Source organism: Channa argus, chromosome 11 (genome assembly GCF_033026475.1).
Source record: "Channa argus isolate prfri chromosome 11, Channa argus male v1.0, whole genome shotgun sequence".
NCBI classification, from domain to species: Eukaryota; Metazoa; Chordata; class Actinopteri; order Anabantiformes; family Channidae; genus Channa; species Channa argus.
Genome location: NC_090207.1, coordinates 4672231 through 4696201, shown reverse-complemented (window position 1 = coordinate 4696201; position 23971 = coordinate 4672231). Strand labels below are relative to the sequence as shown.

At 39.1% G+C, this 23971-nt stretch overlaps 3 protein-coding genes across 3 annotated transcripts; all 3 read right to left on the bottom strand.

Moving 5' to 3' along the window:
* Positions 1–8339: 8339 nt before the first annotated feature.
* LOC137136312 (nuclear factor 7, brain-like) lies at positions 8340–10070 on the bottom strand. The gene has a single exon (XM_067521560.1). It carries the CDS (start codon positions 9930–9932, stop codon positions 8493–8495), a length of 1440 nt encoding a protein of 479 aa, XP_067377661.1. The 5' UTR covers positions 9933–10070; the 3' UTR covers positions 8340–8492.
* A 582-nt stretch (positions 10071–10652) lies between these two features.
* On the bottom strand, positions 10653–15459 carry LOC137136680 (zinc-binding protein A33-like). Its single transcript, XM_067522308.1, has one exon. The coding sequence runs from the start codon at positions 14701–14703 to the stop codon at positions 13264–13266; it is 1440 nt and encodes a 479-aa protein (XP_067378409.1). The 5' UTR covers positions 14704–15459; the 3' UTR covers positions 10653–13263.
* Positions 15460–16275: 816 nt separating this feature from the next.
* LOC137136679 (zinc-binding protein A33-like) lies at positions 16276–22230 on the bottom strand. Its single transcript, XM_067522307.1, has 2 exons — positions 22114–22230; positions 16276–20052 (listed from the first exon to the last, which is right to left on the bottom strand). The coding sequence occupies exon 2, from the start codon at positions 18820–18822 to the stop codon at positions 17401–17403; it is 1422 nt and encodes a 473-aa protein (XP_067378408.1). The 5' UTR covers positions 18823–20052; positions 22114–22230; the 3' UTR covers positions 16276–17400.
* Between the last annotated feature and the right edge of the window lie 1741 nt (positions 22231–23971).

The window sequence follows — 23971 nt, the reverse complement described above, 5'->3', positions numbered from 1 at the left end:
CATCAAACTTTTTTATATTTTATTGATGTTTTTTTTGAGGCGTGACCAAACGTAACTAGTGTTATCACATAGAAGCAGATCAGAGGCCTTCTAAAGTTCTGCTGTTTATCAGTGATTATAGCTCTCATACGTCTTTGGACAACAGTATTTACTGTCCTGCATCTGTCTTTTGACTCCCAGTCTAATATATAATCCACTATGAATTTGTTTATATCAGAGATAATTAGGTATAAATTTTTCTTGAAGATCTGAAAATAACTTAAAATCCCAAACACGAAATAAACAAACAAAAGTGTTGTTTTGTGTGAAAGCATTAAAATCATCATCTGATTGTAGCAGGTCTTTGTATTTGGTAATTACAACATCAGAATAATGTTTTTTTCCACCACTGTCAGACTCTATCCTCTACCACACTTCTGTAACTAAAAGTGCAACTAAAGCATCTGGAAGAAACCAGGGAGACAAAACACAGAAGGACTTGAAAAAAGTAGCAACTAAAGGAAAGTATCAACTGAAAAGATGCAGGGGAGAAGGAAACTCAAACACTTATCCAGAGACTTGCAATAAAATCCTCTTCTTAAATAATCATTCCACAAAGTTCTTAATCTGCATACAGAGAGTACAAAAGTCACTTACTGAATAAGTATAAAGTATAAAGTAAAGTATAAAGAAAAAAAGACAGGCGTCCTCTGGAACACTGCTGCCGGGAAGGGAGGCAACAAATTGTCAAAAACAAACAGAAACTCAGACAACCAGAGAATAAATATAAAATCCCAGAAACACAACAGAACTCAAACTCGACACACAGATTATCTAGGCCAGAGAGTGGCTTGTTGCTCAAGTGAAGCGAGAGACGATCTGGCAGAGAAGGACAGGTGAATGGAGCATATAAAAGGAGAGGCAACAGGTGAACAGAGTGAGGCTGATTGGGGACCAGGAGAGAGACAAGAGAGGAGGGAGGACAACAGATCAGAGAGGAGAGAGTGCTGATCACCAGGGCAACAGAGTCAACTGACATTTTCATCAAAAGGAGCAGAATTTTGTTGTACTTGTTTAGTTAAAATGTATTAATGGGGGTATAACATTAATACATTTTAACTAAACAAGTACAACAAAATTCTTAATGAATTGTTAAGAGAGAATTCAAATAATTTATGTGCTCACGTAATTTTCATAAAAACAGAAACAGATGTTTAAAACTAGTTTTTGTACAACTGATTTCCAATACGATAAGCAGGACGACGTTTTTGGAATCACTGACAACAAATCACTGACTGAGACTAAAGTGTTAAAAATGAAATTAAAAGATAAAAACTGAAGAATTAAGACTTCTGTGATACGACACAAACAAGGAGAGTAGTCTGTTAAATCAGTTTAAGAACACTGTTAAAACACAGTTCATCACCCTCAGATTTATCACTAGGCTCTGCAGAGCTCAGCATTATAAACTGTTCTCTGGTTGCAAGGACGTCTCTTAACACATTCAACACATTAGACTTTTGTTTACAGGACCTTCCTACATTTTCTGGGTCTTTGTGAATCTGTGCTTTGCAGTATTTTGTCAGATCTCAGAATGTTTTTTCCTGTTTAACCTCCAAAAGTCTCAGGTTAATTTTGGTAAAACAGCATTTAGGTCTGCTGCTCCTCCTTCTTGGAACAGATTTAAAAAATACCCAGAACTTCAGGAAAAAGTAACTATGTGTCAATTTAGTTTTGTTTATTGATGTATTTTAATTTATTAAAACAATAGTTTTACTCAACACCTCTGAGTCAAGCTCCATGTGCGATTGTGTTTTATACTGTTTTTATGCCTCCACGCTGGTGACATCTGTAGCAGTCATCATCATGTTTTTAGACTCTTCAGTCTTTCCCATTCTCATGAACACAATATGTTTATGGATGCCTGAGGGAACTTCAAATTTAGCACAATAAAAAAAAATCTACTTGCGCTCAAGGATGGAGTAATTAGATTTTGGGGATCAAACATCAAAGGTCACAGTTACTGTGACCCCACATTTGTTCTTTTCCACCCAGCCCATTTTTGTGAATGTCATTTCACAGAGTTGCCTTAAAAGAATTTCTTTCAATTCAGCACAAACGTATTGGTCACACTGTGACTTCACCTCCATCCATTCTCCTCAATGCAATATCAAAGCTGTAGGTCACTGAGACCCCAGACCCTTATAGTTAATAACTGTGCAGTGGTATTTTCTCTCTTTATAACTTTTAAAACGCACATGAAACAGTCTTACTGCGATTGCTCGTCTCTTGTCCTGCGGGATGACATGTGATGACTGTATATGATCTGTAGGTGGCGCTCAGCTTACAGCTCCCCTGTGCATGCGCACATCATAGTCCTACCTCAACGTACCGTACCAGTATTACTGTATTTGTACACCAACAAGGTACTGGAGTAGAAGATATATTCAGTTGTATCCGAGCTGCTCGAGAACAGCAAACTTTTCCCAGACAAATGTAGCATCTGAGACCCGAATCCCAAACACGAATTAATTAACAAAACCAAACGTACAACCACCGTATTTAAATTTTATCTTATAATCTAACACCCGAGGTGATTTAGACAAACCACTACACACCAAAGTCACGCTTTATTTCACACGCACAGCACTTTAATCAACTAGTGAATACAACCAGTCAAAGATATTAAATGTCAGTCACAGAGGGAATTAAGGCTCCTGATTATCCGTAACGGGTTTGGACAGGAAGTGGCAAATAACACAAGAAACAATTAAAACAAAACCAAAAAAAGTAAAAGGAAACACTTACTCCGCCCTCACAAGACACAATTCGTCTACCGTTCAAACAAAGCAGGACGCACTAACTTTACCACAACTTTACACACGGACAACAAGAAACAGTGATGCAACCACTCGGAGCAATCACTGCTACATCCATCGATGTCCCCACACACAGTAGACTATATAACATGCTGTGTGGCCACACTGCAACATCAAAACAACAATACAATATTAAAAAAGGAGCACGTTCATCAAGTCAATCCAAACATCCTCAACCATTAAATCTAACCGAACACTGACGTCTCACTCGACACAGCAGCAGCGTTACCTCAAGCCTCCAACCAAAAGAGCATCAACTCCACGCCAAAACACCTGGCTCCTTTATCTGCTCTCCTCCCAATCAATGGGAAGACAGCAGCGGGATCAACAGGTGGCACCGATTACATACAGTTTCAAGGAAGTAAATATGTTGCAGTTAATCAGACTTTATCAAGCGATCGGACAGATAATTTGTGTTCAGAGTTACTTCAGTGTTTTATACAGGAGACTCACTATGTGAACTTTCCTGTGTTTTTTCTTTCAAAGTCTGGTCCCATAAAAGACAAATAGGGTTTATGAGGTTTTACGGTTTATGTGATCACATCAATCTAACGATGTTCACTATAAACATATGCATCATTTTTAATTCCAAAGTAATGTGGACTGAGCGAAGCCCATGATGAACAAACACTGATCCAAGTAATTCACGTAACATTTAACAATATTTTTACACAATCTGTTACAGTTGGTCCAACACTGGTGATCTGTAGACCTGTGCTCACAACCAGAGGGAGAGAGGAGAACTTCTTTTAAGAAATAATGGAAACACTTTGAAGCTGGTTTTTGTTCTTTCTTGGAACAACGTTGGAATCAAACTCCCGAATCTGCCATTAAAGCCCCGCCACAAGTGTCCACATAAACGAAAAGGCTCATGCATTTGTTTTTGCTGTGTAAGGAAGACGTTTGCATTTAAACTCATAAGACTGGCATTAAATAAAAGTTCAGAATTTCAGGTTTTATTTGATGGTATTTTACACATTCATAGATTAAACAGCATAGAAAATAACACCTAATGTATCTGATCTCCCACACTTTAGCTTTGTCAAAAGTATTGGAACTTGTGAACTGACAGGTATTCCCCGTTGTCCAAGGGTGTCTAGTAAGATTGATTTTTAAACAATAGTTTCAAATTTCCCCGCTTGGAATTAAAACTTGGGTTTTACCTGTGAAGACTGTATTTGGACTTGACAGTGTGATAAGTTGGTGCTACATTTGCCTCAGCCTGATGACCATCCTCAGCCTCAAGATTAAAAGAAAATCTGGAAGGACTCCAACAAGTACATTATTCTGTCATCTGTACGAGTGTGATGGGAAGATGGAAGGAGACCTTTAGTAGAACAGTAGAATAGGAGACTGGTGTGGAGCAGGACGTAGGAAAGAGGCCTAGAAATGCCTTTAATGCCTAGAAAGAGTCCAACAGATGTAGTATTTGTTTTGAGGATGCTGATGGAGAAGTACAGAGAAGGTCAGAGGGAGTTGCATTATGTGTTTGTAGATTTAGAGAAAGCGTATGACAGGGTGCAGAGAGAGGAGCTGTGGTATTGTATGAGGACGTCTGGAGTGGCAGAGAAGTATGTTAGAGTGGTGCAGGACATGTATGAGAGCTGTAAGACAGTGGTGAGGTCTGCTGTAAGTGCTGACAGACAAGTTCAAGGTGGAGGTGGGTCTGCATCAAGGATCAGCTGAGCCCCTTCTTGTTTGCTCTGGTGATGGACAGGCTGACAGATGAGGTTAGACAGGAATCTCCATGGACTATGATGTTTGCAGATGACATTGTGATATGTAGGGAGAGCAGGGAGTAGGTGGAGGTAGATCTAGAGAGGTGGAGGTCTGCTCTGGAAAACAGAGGAATGAAGGTTAGTCGCAGTAAGACAGAATACATGTGTGTGAATGAAAGGGACCCAGGGGGAACAGTGAGGTTACAGGGAGCAGAGGTGAAGAAGGTGCAAGACTTTAAGTACTTAAGATGTTGAGGTTCTCTTTGGGAGGGACGAGGATGGACAGGATCAGGAATGAGGACACGAGCTCGTGTTAGATGTTTGGATATAAAGTCAAAGAGGCCAGATTGAGGTGGTTTGGACATGTTCAGAGGAGAAACTGTGAATATATCAGTAGCAGGATGGTGAGGTTGGAGCTGCCAGGCAGGAGGTCTAGAGGAAGATCAAAGAGGAGATTTCTGGATGTAGTGAGAGAGGACATGAAGTTAGTTGGTGTGAGAGAAGAGGATGCAGAGGACAGGGTTAGATGGAGACACATGATTCGCTGTTGTGACTCCTGAAAGGGAACAACTGAAAGGAAAACAAGAAGAAGCACACAACTGATTTCTAATAATATAAACAGGAAAATGTTTTTGTAATCATTGACAACAAATCACTGACTGAGATTAAAGTGATAAAAAAATGTATTAAAACCAAGAAAACTCATCAGAGGACGTCACGATCAGGTCTTTCATATTCGCTTCCTGCTGTGGACTTTTATTTTGTAGCGTTTTTTCCCATGTACTGTTCCCAGTTCTCGTCTCCAGCTTTATCCCTCATCTCCGTGTTCAATAGGTTTCACCTGTTCCTCTGCCTTTTTAAACCCACCTCCCTCCTGTTTTCAAGCTTCCCCCTCTCATAGCTTTCGGACTCCTGACTCTGGTTCATACGGGCTTCTGTTACTTGTATCTTGGTTATGGTTTTTTGGTCTTGTCTTATTGTAGCCCCGTTTTTGTCGTTTTGCTAAATGTCAACAGCTTCGTTTCTCATATCGATTCCCACCCTGTTTTGTTGTGCACACGTTCATCTTCTAGATGATTCCTTAGTTGTCTCTGTCCGGGTTTCTCTCTCTCGCTGCAGTTATTCTTTCCCCGTCCAGTGCTCAGTTCTCTCCTGGTTTCCAGAATAATCTGCATTGAATCTGCAATGCATCTTGCTTCGACTCCGCGCTTTGTGTTTCTGTAAGATGTTAATTTGCATCTCATGCCCCTTTTTCTTTGGTTTGTTCTCCTTGTCTCCCCCATCTCTGTTTCTGTGTAGTTGTGCACCTTGGTGATCTGTCTGTTTTCATTAGCTCTGGTTCACTGTCACATGTTGAGTTCAAGCTCCTGTATTCAGATTTTGGTATTTTAGATCTTGTAAAATTCTCTGCTCTATGTGATTAGTTTGTGTTTTCGCGTACACGGTTATTCGGCCCAGCTTCTGTTCAAGTTTATTATTCATCCTTAGTTGTTTCTTTATCAATAAAACTACTTGCATTTCACATCCCTCTCGCAGTGTTGCCTCTTGGGTCCTATTCAAAACCCCGACGATGCAGAAATCTTACAAAGCAAAACTGATGTTTGATGATAATGTGACAACTGCTGATCAGACGTCTGAGATCTAACGGACATGTTTTGTGCGCATAGAAAAAGTTTAATATTTGATTATTCAGATTTCTTTTTCACCTACTTTGTCACTGAGATAATGACATGTAGGAAACGTTGTGATGTCACATTGTCACCAGTAGGTGGTGATGTTTGGATGTATTTCAGAGATCAACATCACATTCTACATTCTACAGAAGTCGAATTCTTCTAAATTAGTGGAACATAACTGTGTTTCCAGCTTTTGTGATCTCTGCATTAATCTGCAGGTTTTTGAATTGTACCATGGAGTTCCCCTTCTCTGATTCTCACCTTCTCTGTATTTTCAGTATGAGTATCATACGCAGTCATGCTGCAGCAATAACAAATAATCTACATGCTGTGGACTCTCTGCTGACTGTTACAGGGTCCTGCTTGGTTTGGGAGTGGGACTGTCTCTGTGTCCACCAGAACCTGAGGCACATTAGGTTGAACAGTTGCATCAAGTGCAGCACATCCAGCTTGTTATGACTTCCAGCTTTAGGTGGATGTAAGCGAATGCGTTCGTAGCAGTTACTGATTAGTCAACAAGCTTGCTGTGGTGAACAGATGACAGTGGCCAGTTCTGCACGTTTCTGATCATTTAATGAGCATTTTCATAATTTACTATTAAAGATTGTTAATTTGCGGAGCGTTTTTACGCAGGTACCCGAGCACTGAGTTAAAGAGTAACTTTGACTTTACCTGAGCTGTCTCCTTCCTCTGCTGCAGACAGGGACACTTGGCTGAGTTCCATCCTCGCTGAGACTAAGAGAGAAGAAGCTGCTCCACAAGTTAATTTTCTCATTCACTAATCTTAGTGGTGTCTTGAATTCATATCCGGTGATTTGACAACAGAAATATTTATATTTTTGTGCTCTGGTTAACCTTTAACAACTAAATCAATGTACTGTAAGGTAATTTCCTTAGTGTCCAAAAATTGTCCCATGTACTGAATCTTTGTTTAGCGTTAATTTCTGGCCCATCCTGCCAAACGTCGATGCACGTTTTTTTAATCGACTATTTTTGGATGATTTTCACAATAATGCAGATTACCTAGGCCTTTGATTAAAATCCAGATGCTTTTATTTCAAAAGGTCACTTTTCTAAAGTCAGACTCTACTGCACAATATCATTTTCCTCAGTGGCCTATTTGTTTATTTCATAACGCCACTTTTCAGTGCTAGTGGGTGGGACCTGGACGCCCATCAGCTGATCCTCTGACTTCAATTTGTTTTCCTGGACAGATGCTCAGAGCCGTTCATTGTGTAACTGAGGAAAGGATAAATTATTGGATTGTGGACTTTGGAGTGTTTGTTGGGTGGATTTTTTTTTCTTCTGGTGTTTTGGATTCATGGAAATTGGATTAGTATTCTGAGCACTACCCCTTTTCACCCTGTCAGCTCCACTCTGCCTCCACCTGGTAACCATTATAACAACCCACTCTCTGCTCCAAGTCTTTCTTTTCCCTCAGCTTTGCCACGTGGAATCTCCCGGAGCACCAGTTACTTTCCTGCACAATACTGAGCAGATCTCTCACTAGAGTCAATCACTAGAAACCCAACACTCCTTCTTTAGCTGCAGACGGCCCACCAACAAATTCCCCACTTCTCCAAACCCTGTTTGAAATATTCATTAAATATCATAACCAAACATTTGAAACGCCTCCACAGGATGCAACAACGGACACATAACTAACACAAGTCGTTGTAATTCCTAATGGGTAACGCTGAAGTTAACCAAGCAACTTTAGGCAACATCTCCCATTGAAGTAGTGCTGATGTAGAGTTCATGTACAGGATCAACTTATTGTTCACACAAAATGTATTAAACACTATGAAAGCAGCATCAGTAAGATTACATAACAAATGCTGCATTAAACTATATTAAACCTATGAGCAAACATTCTGTTGATATGTATTAGAAAGTAAACAGTATTTAAAGCAGGAGTTTGCACCATTAACACATTTTTACTAAAGATGTGAAAAAAAATAATAATTTTGAGAGAATTGAAAACAATTCATTTATGCACTGAAACTATATTTAGAAAAAACAAAAACAGAAGTTCAGAACAACAGAATTTACAATAATATAAACAGGAAAACGTTTTTTAAGCAATGACAACAAATCAGACTGTAAGACTGTATTTCAGAGAGACTGACTAAAAACTATTAGACTCATGAAACAATATCAAGTATGTTCTGAAGAGAGTGTAATAAATTACTAACAATTGTTCTACAAACACTTTGATGGTGAAAGTTGTGACATTTAACTCACATCTCTAAACATGACAGAACAATCTCAGTTTGACAGATTTTAATATCAGTGGTTTTCGCATCAGCGGCTTGATAAACACCAAAATATGGAAAGAGTGTCTCAGTGAAAGTGTCTCTGTGAGTGTAGATGAGACTCATGTCTTCAGGGTCATAGAAGGACACCTCCCCTCTGTCATAGTCCAGCTGGACTCTGATCCTCTGCAGATGCTTGTTTTCTCTGACACTGTGACTAAGACCATTAGTGTATTTTCCATCGCGATGAAATAAACACCAGATTCCATATTTTGGTGAAACATATCGTTCACCCTTTCTGCTAATTGATTCGTTAGCCAAACCCATGACCCAGTTAGGATGGTCTCCTACTTCCACATCCCAGCTGTGTTTCCCTGAGCTGAAGCCCTCAGAGCCCAGAACATTCATATATTTAGTGTTTCTCTCTGGATTATCAGGGAGCTGCTGATATGTGTCTCTACGTCTCGCACTGGTCAGATCGTCAGACATATAGAGCCAGGGGTTTGCAGTGCTTGGGTCCAGGATGACAGGACTGAAGTGGACCTTGTCCTTCATCTTGTCCCAGACCCTGAAGGACAGGTTGCCCAGGTGTTTGGCCACATCTATCAGTGCTCCTGAGAGCAGCTGTGGATCTGACAGTGAGCACTGGACTCTGGCTCTGGTCTGAGTGGGTTTATAACTGCTGAGGAATGGCACGTTGTGTTTCTGCAGGTCTTCTTCAACAGCACAGATACTGACTGACAGAGAGGAGATCTGCTCCTGAATCTTCTTCATCTCTGTGCTGATAGTCTTCCCCTTCTGCTCCTCTTCCTCCCTGAGAGCTGCCAGTCTGGACTCCTCTTCCTCTTTCAGGAACTGGTGGAGCTTGTTGAACTCTGCTCTGATCTGCTTCTCTGTGGACAACAGCTGCTTCTTGGAGTGTTCAATCATTTCATTGTATGTTTTCTCCACTTGTTTGTATTTGTTCCTCTTGTCCTGTAGAAACTTTAAGTCAGATTTCAGCTGCTGCTTCAGGTCACTGACTGCTTGTTCTATAGGAACCACTTTGTGACTCTGGTGGAGAGAAAACTCACAGACAGGACAAACAGCTCTCTGTTCATTCTTACAGAACAAATAAGGAACTTCTGGATGTTCATCACACAAAACCTTGTCCTTCGTCTCTTTCTCAGCCTCAGATGAACCATTATTCTGCCTCTTAGTAAAGGAGTCAGCCAGTTCTTTCAGAGAAAGGTTTATGGATGGATGATCCTTTGAAGATTTACTTTTACAAATGGGACAGTTTTTGCTTTCAGCTTGTTCCCAGAATTGTTGCAGGCAGCTTGAACAAAAGCTGTGGTTGCAGCACAGAGACACAGGATCTCTGAAAGTCTCTGAACATACGTGGCAGCTCAGGAAACTTTCTAGAATAGACATTTTCTCAGCCATTTTGTCTTATAGTTTTTCAGTAGAAAGACTCACCAAGTTGTTGTTTTGTCCTTTTGTGTATTAAAATTCTCCAAATATGTGTTTTCCAGCTGAGCTCTAACTCTTTGTGAAGGCGTCTCAGCTCCATTCAAACATCAAAATCTGCTTTCATTTTCGCCCACTTAGTCACTGAGACAACATGTAGGAAATGTCCCGTCATATTGTCACCAGCAGGTGGTGATGTCAGGATTGAACTTTCAGATCCATATTACACTCTACATTCAGTGCTGTGAATTGGACCTTGGAGCTTCACCTCTCTGTTTTTCAGAAAGACAATAGTAATCGATTACCATATGCAGTGATGCTGCAGCAACATCAACCAAATAACCCACTTGTATGGGGGTTAAGGCCGCTTTAGTTGTATTGACACCTGGTGGTGAAATAAATAATGATGGAGTCATTTCCTTTCATTTATTAACATTGTTTTCAGATAAACACCTACTGTAGTGTTTATTTGGTCTGTGATTGTAAATTCATAGTAGTGGCTGGTTATTGGGAGGGGGGAGGGGATGGGGGAGGGGATGGGGCTCCTTTAAATTATGCAAAGAAGAAACGAGACATGTTTAACATAAATCAGACATTCAGTCTGTCAAAGTTCAGACATTTAACTCACAAACCTCAACACCAGAGAAAAACATCAGTTTGACAGATTTTAATATGAATAGTTTTAACAGTGACAGGACATGTTTATGAACAAATATTCTGTTGATACACATTCAAAAGTAAACAGGATATTTAAAGAAGGAGTTACCAAAAAAATTATAAAATAAAACATTAAAACTGAATAAACTCTTACAAACTAAAACTGATGTTTAAAGACAATTTAACAACAGCTGATGATCAGACGTCTGAGATCAAACAAACACGCTTGATTTGGGAACGTGTGAAAGTTTAACATTTGACAATTTTTGTTATAACAGATACTGAAGTCACAGTATATAGAACATTTAGTAATAACTATCTTTTTGTGTTTAATTTGTACATGAAAACCAGTTTGGTTTATCAACAGTACTTCACACAGAGAGACTCATAAAACTAAATTAAATATGTTTTGAGTATGAAGTGATGATGAGTTCAGAGTCAAATAAACTAACAATTGTTCTACAAACACTTTGATGTAAAAGTTGTGACATTTAACTCACATGTCTAAAAATGATAGAAAAATCTCAGTATGACAGATTTTTCTTTATTTATTTAGTTATTTATTTTTGGCTTCACCAGCTTTATAAACATGAAAATATTCTCACTGAAAGTGTTTCAGTGAGTGTAGATGTGAAGCAGGACACACTCACTTCCTGACAACTGACTGTTTAGCCAAACCCAGACTCCAGTCAGGATGCTCTCTCCCAGTAAATGAGTCAGACATTGCCTTCAATCTAAAGTTGATCCCCAGATCTTCTTTTAAGGACTTTCTTTTACAAACTGGACATTTTTGGTTTTTAGCTTTTTCCCAGATGTTTCACAGGCAGCTTGAACAGAAGCTGTGGTTGCAGCTCAGATACACAGAAATGTCTGAAAAATCTCTGAACACACAGGGCAGCTCAGAAAAAAAGCTCTCAAACATTTTACATGAAGTTTATTTTTCAATAAGAAGGTCAAATTATTTTCTCCATCGTATTGCTTATAATACAAAGGTGAGATTTCTAGCAGAAACCTAAAGCCCCATAACAGCATCTCAGCTTTGTGTCACAATCTATGAACTGTGTTCTACCACCATCTGCTGGTGGTGGAACAGATGATGGTAAAAATTCTAATGTAGCAACAACATCATAAGCAGCACTACATCTCTTTTTCTCAATGAGAGATTTCAGAATGAATCCTCTTTGTGATTTAATCACACATCATGTCAGGCTGCATCCATCTGACCCACATTTCATAAAGGTTTAGTTGATTTAGTGTTTGTTTTTATCCTCATGTTAACCACCAACTCAGCACTGACAGCCACCATTAATGTCACTGACCATTTATACACTAAAAACACTAGAATAACAAATGTCATACTGCATAAGATGATCATGAAGTCAAAATGAGACTTAAGCAACAAATAAAGCAACGGATTAAACAGTGAAAAGGCTTGAGAATTTAAAAAAAGACTAGACATCAATGGGCCCAGATTAAAACACTGTGGAGCTGTGGATTATCATAAAGTAGTGTTGAACAAAAAGCTAAGTTCTGATAAACATATAGTTTTATGTAATAAAACGAGCAAGTTAAATCGTAGCTGTGTTGTTATTGTCACCGTGCAGGAAAATTAACAGCTTTTCTTTGTAAAGTTTGTCTCCTGATCCTGTGATACAGCTTCTTATTGACCTGTCAGTTTTTCTTGTGGATACATGTTTACAGCATGTTAAGAGGTGGAACAACTGACTGTTCACACATGATGTTTTTGTTAAACACCATGAAAGAAGAATCATTCACGTCACAACACAATCAGAGCATTTAAACTTATGAACAACTTTTCTGTTGATCTCCAATAAAAAGTAAACAGGATATTTAAAACAGGAATCACCACAGTTAATACATTTTAATTAAACAAGTATAACAAAGTACTTAATGACTCATTTTGAGAGAGTTATGAACAAGAATGACAAAGTATTAAAATCAGTAATTTGTGTGCTGACACTATTTTCATGAAAACAGAAACATAATTTTAAATCTAGTTTTTGTTCAACTGATTTCTAATAATATTAACAGGAAAATGCTTTTTAAGCACAGACAACAAATCACTGACTGTTTGACTGAAAGCTAAGAATTAAAAAAAGAATATAAAACATTAAAACTGAAGAAACTCAGAGGATCCAGAAAATATACAAACGTGCTGAGATTAAAATGGTAAAAAATGTGATTAAAACATAAAAAACAAGGAAACTCATCAGAGGATCTACAAATTTTATAAAGCAAAATTGATGTTTGGTGACAATTTCACAACAGCTGATGATCAGATGTCTGAAATGAAACAAACAGACATGTCTTTGTCATTTAATAGTTTTGGCATTTAAGTTTTTTGCCCATTATCTTTTTTTAAATAATGCAAACAGAGACTGGAGTCAAAGTACAAGGAACATTTAAAGGTAACTTTGATTTTTGATTTGAAAAACCAGTTTGGTTTATTAACAGTATTTCATACAGAGACTGAGTAAAAACTCTATAGAGACTCATGAAACAAAATAATATGTTTTAAAGAAAAAGAATGAACAAAATGTTAAAATGTGAAGTGATGATGACAATTTATAACAATTTGTATAACAATTGTTATACAAAAACTTTGATAGTTAAAGTTGTGACATTTAACTCACATTTCTGAACATGACAGAATAATCTCAGTTTGACACATTTTAATATCAGTGGTTTTGGCATCAGCAGCTTCTCCAACACTGAAATATGGGAAGAGTTTCTCAGTGAAAGTGTCTCTGTGAGTGTAGATGAGACTCATGTCTTCAGGGTCATAGAAGGACACCTCCCCTCTGTCATAGTCCAGCTGGACTCTGATCCTCTGGAGACTCTTCTTCACTGTGACAGTTTCACCAACTCCATTAGTGTATTTTCCATCACGATGCCAGAAACACCAGACTCCATAACCTGGTGAAGCAGTTCGCTCTCCCTTCCTCTCAACTGATTCTTTAGCTAAACCCACAGTCCAGCGAGGATGGTCTCCCACCTCCACCTCCCAGCTGTGTTTACCTGAGCTGAAGCCCTCAGAGCCCAGAACATTAGTATAATTAGTGCATCTCTCTGGATTATCAGGGAGCTGCTGTTCTGTGTCTCCATTTCTCACACTGGTCAGATCATCAGACAGACAGAGCCAGAGGTTTGCAGTGTTTGGGTCCAGGATGACAGGACTGAAGTGGACCTTGTCCTTCATCTTGTCCCAGACCCTGAAGGACAGGTTGCCCAGGTGTTTGGCCACATCTATCAGTGCTCCTGAGAGCAGCTGTGGATCTGACAGTGAGCACTGGACTCTGGCTCTGGTCTGAGTGGGTTTATAACTGCTGAGGAATGGCACGTTGTGTTTCTGCAGGTCTTCTTCAACAGCACAGATACTGACTGACAGAGAGGAGATTTGCTCCTGAATCTTCTTCATCTCTGAGCTGATAGTCTTCCCCTTCTGCTCCTCTTCCTCCCTCAGAGCTGCCAGTCTGGACTCCTCTTCCTCTTTCAGGAACTGGTGGAGCTTGTTGAACTCTGCTCTGATCTGCTTCTCTGTGGACAACAGCTGCTTCTTGGAGTGTTCAATCATTTCATTGTATGTTTTCTCCACTTGTTTGTATTTGTTCCTCTTGTCCTGTAGAAACTTTAAGTCAGATTTCAGCTGCTGCTTCAGGTCACTGACTGCTTGTTCTATAGGAACCACTTTGTGACTGTGGTGAAGAGAAAACTCACAGACAGGACAAACAGCTCTCTGTTCATTCTTACAGAACAAATAAGGAACTTCTGGATGTTTATCACACAAAACCTCGTCCTTTGTCTGTTTCTCAGCCTCAGATGAACCATTACTCTGCCTCTTAGCAAAGGAGTCAGCCAGTTCTTTCAGAGAAAGGTTTATGGATGGATGATCCTTTGAAGATTTACTTTTACAAATGGGACAGTTTTTGATTTTAGCTTGTTCCCAGAATTGTTGCAGGCAGCTTGAACAAAAGCTGTGGTTGCAGCACAGAGACACGGGGTCTCTGAAAGTCTCTGAACACACTTGGCAGCTCAGGAAACTTTCTAGAATAGACATTTTCTCAGCCATTTTGTCTTATAGTTTTTCAGTAGAAAGACTCACCAAGTTGTTGTCTTGTCCTTTTGTGTCTTAAAATTCTCCAAATATGTGTTTTCCAGCTGAGCTCTAACTCTTTGTGAAGGCATCTCAGCTCCATTCAAACATCAAAATCTGCTTTCATTTTCGCCCACTTAGTCACTAAGACAACATGTAGGAAATGTCTTGTCATATTGTCACCAGCAGGTGGTGATGTCAGGATTGAACTTTCAGATCCATATTACACTCTACATTCAGTGCTGTGAATTGGACCTTGGAGCTTCACCTCTCTGTTTTTCAGAAAGACAATAGTAATCGATTACCATATGCAGTGATGCTGCAGCAACATCAACCAAATAACCCACTTGTATGGGGGTTAAGGCCGCTTTAGTTGTATTGACGCCTGGTGGTAAAATAAATCATGAAGGAGTCATTTCCTTTCATTTATTAGCATTGTTTTCAAATAAACACCTTCTGTAGTGTTTATTTGGTCTAATATTGTAAATTCAGAGTGTTAGCTGCTCATTGGGGAGGGGCTAAAGCTCCGCCCCCTTTAAATTATGCAAAGAAGAAAGAAGTAATAGCAGTAATTTTTAAAATTTTTTTCAAAAAGTGTATTTAATTTTGAATGATTTTGTCTGGTTCCTCTTTGTGGGGTTTTGGTAAAATAAGAAGTCTGTGTCTGTATTCGTCTCAGTACTTGTGTTCTCGTGGAGACAGTGGACAGTAAGTAAAAAAAAAACAGCTTATTAAAATATTTTATTTTTTATATTTATTTTATATTTATATAATATAAATATATAATATTTATTATATTAAAATATTTTACTTTGGATTTTGAACTGTTGATTTGAAAACTATAAAAATTTCAGAACAATGACACAGTGAGTGAACATTAAGCTGAATTACATCAGTTTAAACAGAAACTAAAAGGCAAGAAGAGTCAGTCAATGTTTGATTATAAACCATCTGGAAGTTAAAATCTGGTCCAATGGTGCCATAAGATATAAATACCTGTAAAATTGTCTGCACTTATATAGCGCATTTGTACCTATTGGCACTCAAAGCGCTTTACACTGCTTCTTATTCACCCATTCACACTCACAATCACACACACTCACACACCGATGGGGGAGATGCTATGCAGCTGGCCAACACTCACCGGGAGCAACTAAGTTGGGGTTCAGTGTCTTGCTCAAGGACACTTAGACATGTGACCGGAGGAGCCGGGGATTGAACCAACACTTGGTGGACAACCGCTCTACCTTCCTGCGCCACAGTCGCCCACTGTCGTTGTAAAAAGCTTCAGTTATTCCTGAGTAAAGCAACATATCTGACAAATTATGAAACAACCATATTGTCTGTAATTGACAATATAATTTTCACACACAACTTAAACAGGCAGGTGAGCAGGGATCATACTACACCCCCAAAAAAAACTGAAACTGGCTGAAGAAGCTAAAGAGGTTCGTGAAAAATAAAAGAGCAAAATAAGTTTCTTTAAATTCTCTTGAATCTGGTAAAGGACAGAATAAAGTCAGTCACGTGACATGAAGGAGGTTTAAAGCAGGTGGCACTTTATTTCTGCTGGTTTGAAACTTCTGCTACACTTTGTCATTATGTTATTTAAGAGACAACATTTTCTAGGATTCTAATGATTGATGCCGACTGTATATTATCACACAAATACAAAGTGCATTTGTAAAAGTAAGGACACAGTTTGGGCAGATTTGGGAAAATTCAGTTTCTAGGAGAAGTTGTTGTTGTTGTTGCAATCTCTGAAAAATCTCTGAACACGCAGGGCAGCTCAGAAAAAAAGCTCTCAAACATTTTACATGAAGGCTATTTTTCAATAAAAAGTTCAAATTATTTTCTCCATCATATTGCTTATAATACAGAGGTGAGATTTCTAGCAGAAACCTAAAGCCCCATAACAGCATCTCAGCTTTTATAAAGTGTGTCACAATCTATGAGCTGTGTTCTACCACCATCTGCTGGTGGCGGAACCTGCTCATTCAGAGTTTTTGTTCATTTTTTAGTTTCAATTCTGAAATATACAGTTTGTTGTAAATAATTAATTTAAATTGACTTTCTGTGGAAAAAAAAGTGAAATGTTTTATTTCAAGCAGATGATTGTTATGTAAATATGGAAGTTGTTGTTGCCAGGGAAACGTGATGGGTATTTTAAGCAATTAACAGTTTAAAATATGCTTTGGTGGTTAAAAAAAGAAATTTAGATGAAAACGAGTTCATTTACCATTTCTGATATTTATCCTAAACACATCATATAAAAATATGTTCTCTCACTTACATGATGACATGTGGCAGAAATGACCAAGAATAGAAAACTGATGCAGCCTGCTACTTGTGACAGTGACAGTCATTAAAGTAGAACGATGAAAGTTAGAACATAAGAAAAAAGAAGTTCAGTGTCACATTTTGAGACTTTTATGATACACTAAAAACACTTGAATAGCAAATCTCATACTGCATAAGATGATCATGAAGTCAAAATGAGACTTTGAAATAAATCAACAGATTCAACAGTGAAAAGGCTTGAGGATTTAAAAAAAGACTAGACATCAATGGGCCCAGATTAAAACACTTTAGAGCTGTGGATTATTATAAAGTTCATGATTTAAAAAAATCTTAAAGGCAAAAGTTGAAGCAGTTATTTCACATTTCTGAACATCACAGAGAAATCTCAGTTTGACAGATTTTAATATCAGTGGTTTTGGCATCAGCAGCTTCTCCAACACTGAAATATGGGAAGAGTTTCTCAGTGAAAGTGTCTCTGTGAGTGTAGATGAGACTCATGTCTTCAGGGTCATAGAAAGACACCTCCCCTCTGTCATAGTCCAGCTGGACTCTGATCCTGTGGAGACTCTTCTCTGTGACAGTTTCACCATCTTCATTAGTGTATTTTCCATCACGATGAAATAAACACCAGAATCCACAATCTGGTGAAGCAGTTCGTTCTTCCTTCCTCTCAACTGATTCTTTAGCCAAACCAACAACCCAAAAAGGATGGTCTCCTACCTCCACATCCCAGCTGTGTTTCCCTGAGCTGAAGCCCTCAGAGCCCAGAACATTAGAATATTTAGTGTTTCTCTCTGGATTATCAGGGAGCTGCTGTTTTGTGTCTCCACGTCTCACACTGGTCAGATCATCAGACAGATAGAGACGAGGGTTTGCAGTGTTTGGGTCCAGGATGACAGGACTGAAGTGGACCTTGTCCTTCATCTTGTCCCAGACTCTGAAGGACAGGTTGCCCAGGTGTTTGGCCACATCTATCAGTGCTCCTGAGAGCAGCTGTGGATCTGACAGTGAGCACTGGACTCTGGCTCTGGTCTGAGTGGGTTTATAACTGCTGAGGAATGGCACGTTGTGTTTCTGCAGGTCTTCTTCAACAGCACAGATACTGACTGACAGAGAGGAGATCTGCTCCTGAATCTTCTTCATCTCTGAGCTGATAGTCTTCCCCTTCTGCTCCTCTTCCTCCCTCAGAGCTGCCAGTCTGGACTCCTCTTCCTCTTTCAGGAACTGGTGGAGCTTGTTGAACTCTGCTCTGATCTGCTTCTCTGTGGACAATAGCTGCTTCTTGGAGTGTTCAATCATTTCATTGTATGTTTTCTCCACTTGTTTGTATTTGTCTCTCTTGTCCTGTAGAGACTTTAAGTCAGATTTCATTTGCTCCTTCAGGTCACTGACTGCTTGTTCTATAGTAACCACTTTGTGACTCTGGTGGAGAGAAAACTCACAGACAGGACAAACAGTTCTTTCTTCATCCTCACAAAATAGTCTAGGTTCATCTTCATGCTTATCACACACCACCATTTCTGTCTTCTTCTCTCTTTTCTCAGATGATTCAACTTTCAATCTCTCAGCAAATGAATCAGCCAGTTGCTTCAGTGGAAAATTCACCCCTGGATAATCCTTTGAAGATTTTCTTTTACAAATGGGACAGTTTTTGTTTTTAGCTTGTTCCCAGAATTGTTGCAGGCAGCTTGAACAGAAGCTGTGGTTGCAGCTCAGAGACACAGGATCTTTGAAAGTCTCTGAACACACGTGGCAGCTCAGGAAATTTTCAACAAGAACAATCTTCTCAGCCATTTAATTTGGTGTCAAAGTTATTCTTAAATAAAAACACTCACCAATGTTTTTCCTCTTTTCTTAATCACAATCCTTCACGTGTGTCATTCAGCAGCGATCACACACCTTTCAGCTCTTTTTAACAATGTCAGAATCTACTTTCACTTTCTTATACCTCAGTCATCTGTTATGTAGGAATGCTGTTGCGTTATTTTGTCTCCAGCAGTAGATGCGAACATGTCATTTAGAGTTAAACTTTTTTCTCCTAGAAGCAGCTGTTTCTTCCAGACGCAATTTAAACCAAATGCATAAAAGATTATGACATGTGAAGTTTTTTCTCTGAATAAAATGTTGAGACGCCCAGAAAACTACACAAGCAAGGACATGTCTGTGACACTGTAGTTTGTCAAATGAGTCGAGCCAGTTGAACAGTTTTTTTTCAGCCACAGAAACAGGAAACATGTTCTTACACATGTGGATACTTGTCTGCACCTCATTGAGTTTTCCTGAATGCTTTTAGTTTCTAATCCATTCATTCACCTCTTTTAACATCTAATTGTTTTGTATAAAACTGGACTCCTCCTTCAGTCATGTGGTTCCTGACACGTGAAGGTCAGCATTTACACAAAATGTCAAATGGGTGATCATACAGTTTACAAACAGACACATTTGATGTGAACATGAAAACTACAACTCACATGTTATTTCTTCAAAACTTGAGGAGTTTATGATAAATATGCATCATGATCACAGGTGCCTCCTGATGGAAACAAAGATCTAGTTTCTAAGAGAAGAAATTGTTGTTGCATGTTGGTTTCCTGCTCCACACCAGTCACCTCACCTACTGTTCCTTCTCTTTCATTTTCCTCATTCATCAACCCTTCAAAGTTCTCCTTCCGTCTTCCCATCACATTCATGGCACCGGTCAATACATTTCCATCCTTATCTTTAATCACACCAACCTGCTGCACATCCTTCCCATCTCGATCTCTTTGTCTCACCAACCTGTACAAATCACCTCTCCCAGTCCAACCTGACATACAAGTCCTCATGTGCTCTTTGTTTGGCCTTTATCACCAGATATTGAAACCTTTATAACAGTTGTTGGAAGACATCCAGTCAAAATGAATTCAAAAATGAAGGTGAATGGACTTCTGCGATGTTGCCCGACCATCTTCTGGGGTCTTCTTGTTCTTAGCAATGAAATATGTCTGTACCATCATCAGCAGGCCTTCAGTAGTTCTTCTCCACCTGTTTAGGTGTACAGTAGATACTCTGTAGCTTTACACATCCTAAACGTCCGGGTCTGACCCAGACGTTGGGTAGATCATAACCAATCACAACTTGTACATAATAAACAAAGCAAACAAGGTAAACAGTACTTTAAAGATACACAGTCAGTTGTCATAGTAACGTGCAACAATATTTTATTAACACGAACAAAACAACACATTCATCACCAGTTGAGTTGTTTATGGATAATCCAACAATTCCTATTACCACCTGAGAGATGCTTTCTCCACCTTCCACTGACATGCTGCTGCCGACTAAAAGCTAACGCTAATGCTAAAGTATGAACTGGCCTAAAGCTAATGCTAACAGTAGGTTACACCGTTCTGCTATTGCTGACCCAAGATGACGTCACATCCACGGACTCGGATTCTCTACTCCCCCTAAGCGAACACACACTACCAGTCAGCGGTAAAAAGCATAGCTCAAGTTGGGTTCCTTAAAGGCAGCATAGCTATGGTTTGACTGTTGCTGTCAGTAAATGCACCACTTAAAGTTGGTCTCTCCTCACAGGTACAGAGACAGAGAGACAGACAGAGAGAGACAGCTCAGCGGGACGGCAGCCTCTGTATTTTGGTGCGCTCTACTCTCTAAGACATCAGCCATCAGAACCTGGAGCTCAACGCTCTCAAGACAGTGCAGATGATAATGGATTTCAGGAAAGACTCAGCCCTCCCCTCCAGATAACCCCCCAACTCAGAGACAGTCACTCTCACTTTTTCAAGTTGTGCTACCTCCACTGAACTGTCTTTGTGTACATGCTTTATATTTGTTGTGTGTCACACTTTGAATTCTAACTTTATATTCTAGATTATGTGAATGCACCTGACACCAAGACAGATTCTTAATACTGTTAATTATTCTTAACTGTTCCTGGCAATAAACACAGTTTTCTGATTCTTATTCTGACAAACGCAGAAGTATAATTCCGATCTTAAAATACACAGCAACTTTTAAATACAACCTGCAGTTCATCTTTACGGCAAAGTGTCGTCCTCGTCATCAGTACTGAATCTTACTGTCTGTGGATGCATTAACAACTTCTTGGTGAAAACTATTTTTAAATCTGATCTATCACACAGCTGCAATCATAACCCTGTGTTTATGTTGAATTTTTCAGATGATGTGATGGACACAAGATGTCCTATAGATTATTTCTCTGTCACTTTAACAGACAATACAATTATCACATTTCTGACAACTTCAACTTAAACACTGAGAAATTCAACATTGTAAAAGTAGAAATCATGGCAGAGCTGCAGTATTGGATTGCATTAGAGTGTACAGGTTTACCTAGTGTGTTCTAAGTGTGTTCCCGAACTAAAGGCTCCCACAGCTACGCAAACAGAAACAAAGCAGGTGAAGAGGCCAAAGAACTCAAGCTTTTTAAACTACATATTTTTGTTCAGACAGTTGAGGGAAAATTATTTTTCCATTCTGGTGAGAAACAAAGTAACAAACTGTCAAAGTCATTAAGACTTAAATATGTAATATAAATACAAACTAAACCTACTTTCATATCAGTTGTGCTAAAACTGAAGTAGAACTAAAGATTAGTATCACATTATTATCACATCACCATGTCACCTTCAAACTTCACTGCAGACAAAATCTTGTCCAAGTGAGTTTTGATGATGGAACAAGAGCAAAAAACAGATATGAGGCAGATATAAATTAAATTATGCTGCAAACAACAATCAATAATTTGGGGTCTTCTTCATGTTTACTTTCTGTCTCAGATGACTTAGTTTCCTGTCTCCCTGCAAATGAATCAGCCAGTTCCTTTAGTGGAAAGTTCACTACAAAATAATCCTTTGAAGATTTTCTTTTACAAATGGGACAGTTTTGGTTTTTAGCTTTTTGCCAGAATTGTTGCAGGCAGCTTGAACAGAAGTTGTGATTGCAGCTCAGAGACACAGGATCTCTGAAAGTCTCTGAACATATGTAGCAGCTCAGATAATTTTCAACAATAGAAGTTTTCTCAGCCGTTTTGCTTTATAGTTTTTCAGCAGCAAAACTCACCAAGTTTCCGCCTTTCCGTCTTTTTGTGGCTTAAAATGCTCCAGCTGAGATTTAAGTCTTTGTAATATCGTCTCTGCCTTATCCAACCTCTAAATTTAATTTCATTTTCATTCTGTCACTGAACAACAAGTTACAGGAAGTAGTCGTGTCATTTTGCCACCAGCAGGTGGTGATGTCAGGACGTCTTTCAGAGATCAACATTACGTACTACAGTACTTTTAGTGCTGATAAAATGAAATCTTCCAGCACTAACTGCCATTTCCTAAAAGTACACCTGCTTCCTGTTCACCGGCAGTTATAATGGTCTGATTTTATAAACACTCAAATCCACTTGTAACAGATGCTGCATACATACTCTAACTCCTGTAGGAGATGCAAGAACATAGCTTAGAAATAAAATGCATTATACGCTGGAATGAATCATTTAACAGCACAGAAGTAACTGACATATTTCCTCTAAATTTTCCCAGCTGCCCTATTCCTGCACTCACACACCCTTTCAGAACAACATGATCAACTGCTAGGCCCAGTGGATCTGGCGCCTTTGGTTGGAGTCGTGAGTTCTCGTTATAGGTATCGATGCAGTTGGTGCGAGGCTCACTTGTCTTTTCCTTCCAGAACATGGAGTAGAAAGAACTGCATGGCCATTCCTCATAAGGCCCGTCAGACTGTGTGTTGGCTCATCTACAGTCTTAGATTATTCTACTCCAGCAGGATCACTTCTTCTGTTCTCTGTTCATGCACAGTTTTACACGAACAGAGCCAAATGCCGGCGTGAGAGTGAAGTACTGTATAATGTATTTGTGAAAGTGCAAACACGGAATTGTATCTAAACATGGCCACATGAACAGTGACTATTGCAAAGGGAACAAGTGTAAATCAGAAAAAGACATTTAAAAATAATCTAGTTGCATGTGTTTCCTTATATTTGCAGTGCTTCTTTCAGGGCCACTGTCGTTTTAAGACAGACTTACAGCTGTAATCTTTAAAAACTGAAACCTTGTCACTGGTGTATTATATTGTTCAGGTTCTGTGTTGCCTCAGTAGCTACTGCCACAAAAATGCAGCACAATGTCTGTGTGTTAGAGTAACAGGAACTTTCCTCAGTGTATTGTCCTTGTGCTGTGGTTGACCCCAAGTGTTGCCCTCAGTTAATGTAACGCTTAACTCAAGCTCTCCCTCAGGCCTGCTGTAAATAACTGAATGCACAGAGCCTCCACACTGATGGTTATGGTGGGAGATGTAAACAGTGTGTGTTTTCAGTGTGTTACAGTCCAGCTGGAAAGAAGCAGAGCTGTAAGAAAAAGAAAGAGAGGAGGGATGATAGATGAATATTTGATTGGCTCCTCTCTGGCCCTGTGTACTGTAATATTGATGTGGTCCAGAGGCCTTGAGGCCGACTCTCTCAGGCTCCCAGGTACATTAGCACATCACTAACAAAGCTGAGCTCTCCCAGTGGACAGAACCTGTGTGGTGTGAATATGATGATGTGTCTGTATGTTGGGTAATAAAAACTTTACCTTTATGAGGTTTTCCTGCAGTATTTAAACACCTCATGAATAACTTTCCTCCCTGTCGTGCTGTTGTGTAGTTGTGCTGTGTACAGTATGTGTACTTCACCATGGCTGGCAGATTATGGTTAATATTGTATGTTGGGCTTTGCTTAAAAAGGCCTTTCAGATACTGTAAGTACTGTAAGGAGCTTTAAACTGCAGATAACCATGGCAACAACACCTCTGTTTAGCCAAGGAATGAGATCATGAGTCCAAATCTCTGCAAACATTTTAAAATATGGATTGTGGTTTAAACAGATGCTTAAACAGACATTTTTTAATTTTTCTATTACTGCACACAGCTT

Coding starts and splice junctions, on each gene's coding strand:
- LOC137136680 (XM_067522308.1), bottom strand. CDS start 14,703: ATGGCTGAGAAAATGTCTATTCTAGAAAGTTTCCTGAGCTGCCAAGTG.
- LOC137136679 (XM_067522307.1), bottom strand. CDS start 18,822: ATGGCTGAGAAGATTGTTCTTGTTGAAAATTTCCTGAGCTGCCACGTG.
- LOC137136312 (XM_067521560.1), bottom strand. CDS start 9,932: ATGGCTGAGAAAATGTCTATTCTAGAAAGTTTCCTGAGCTGCCACGTA.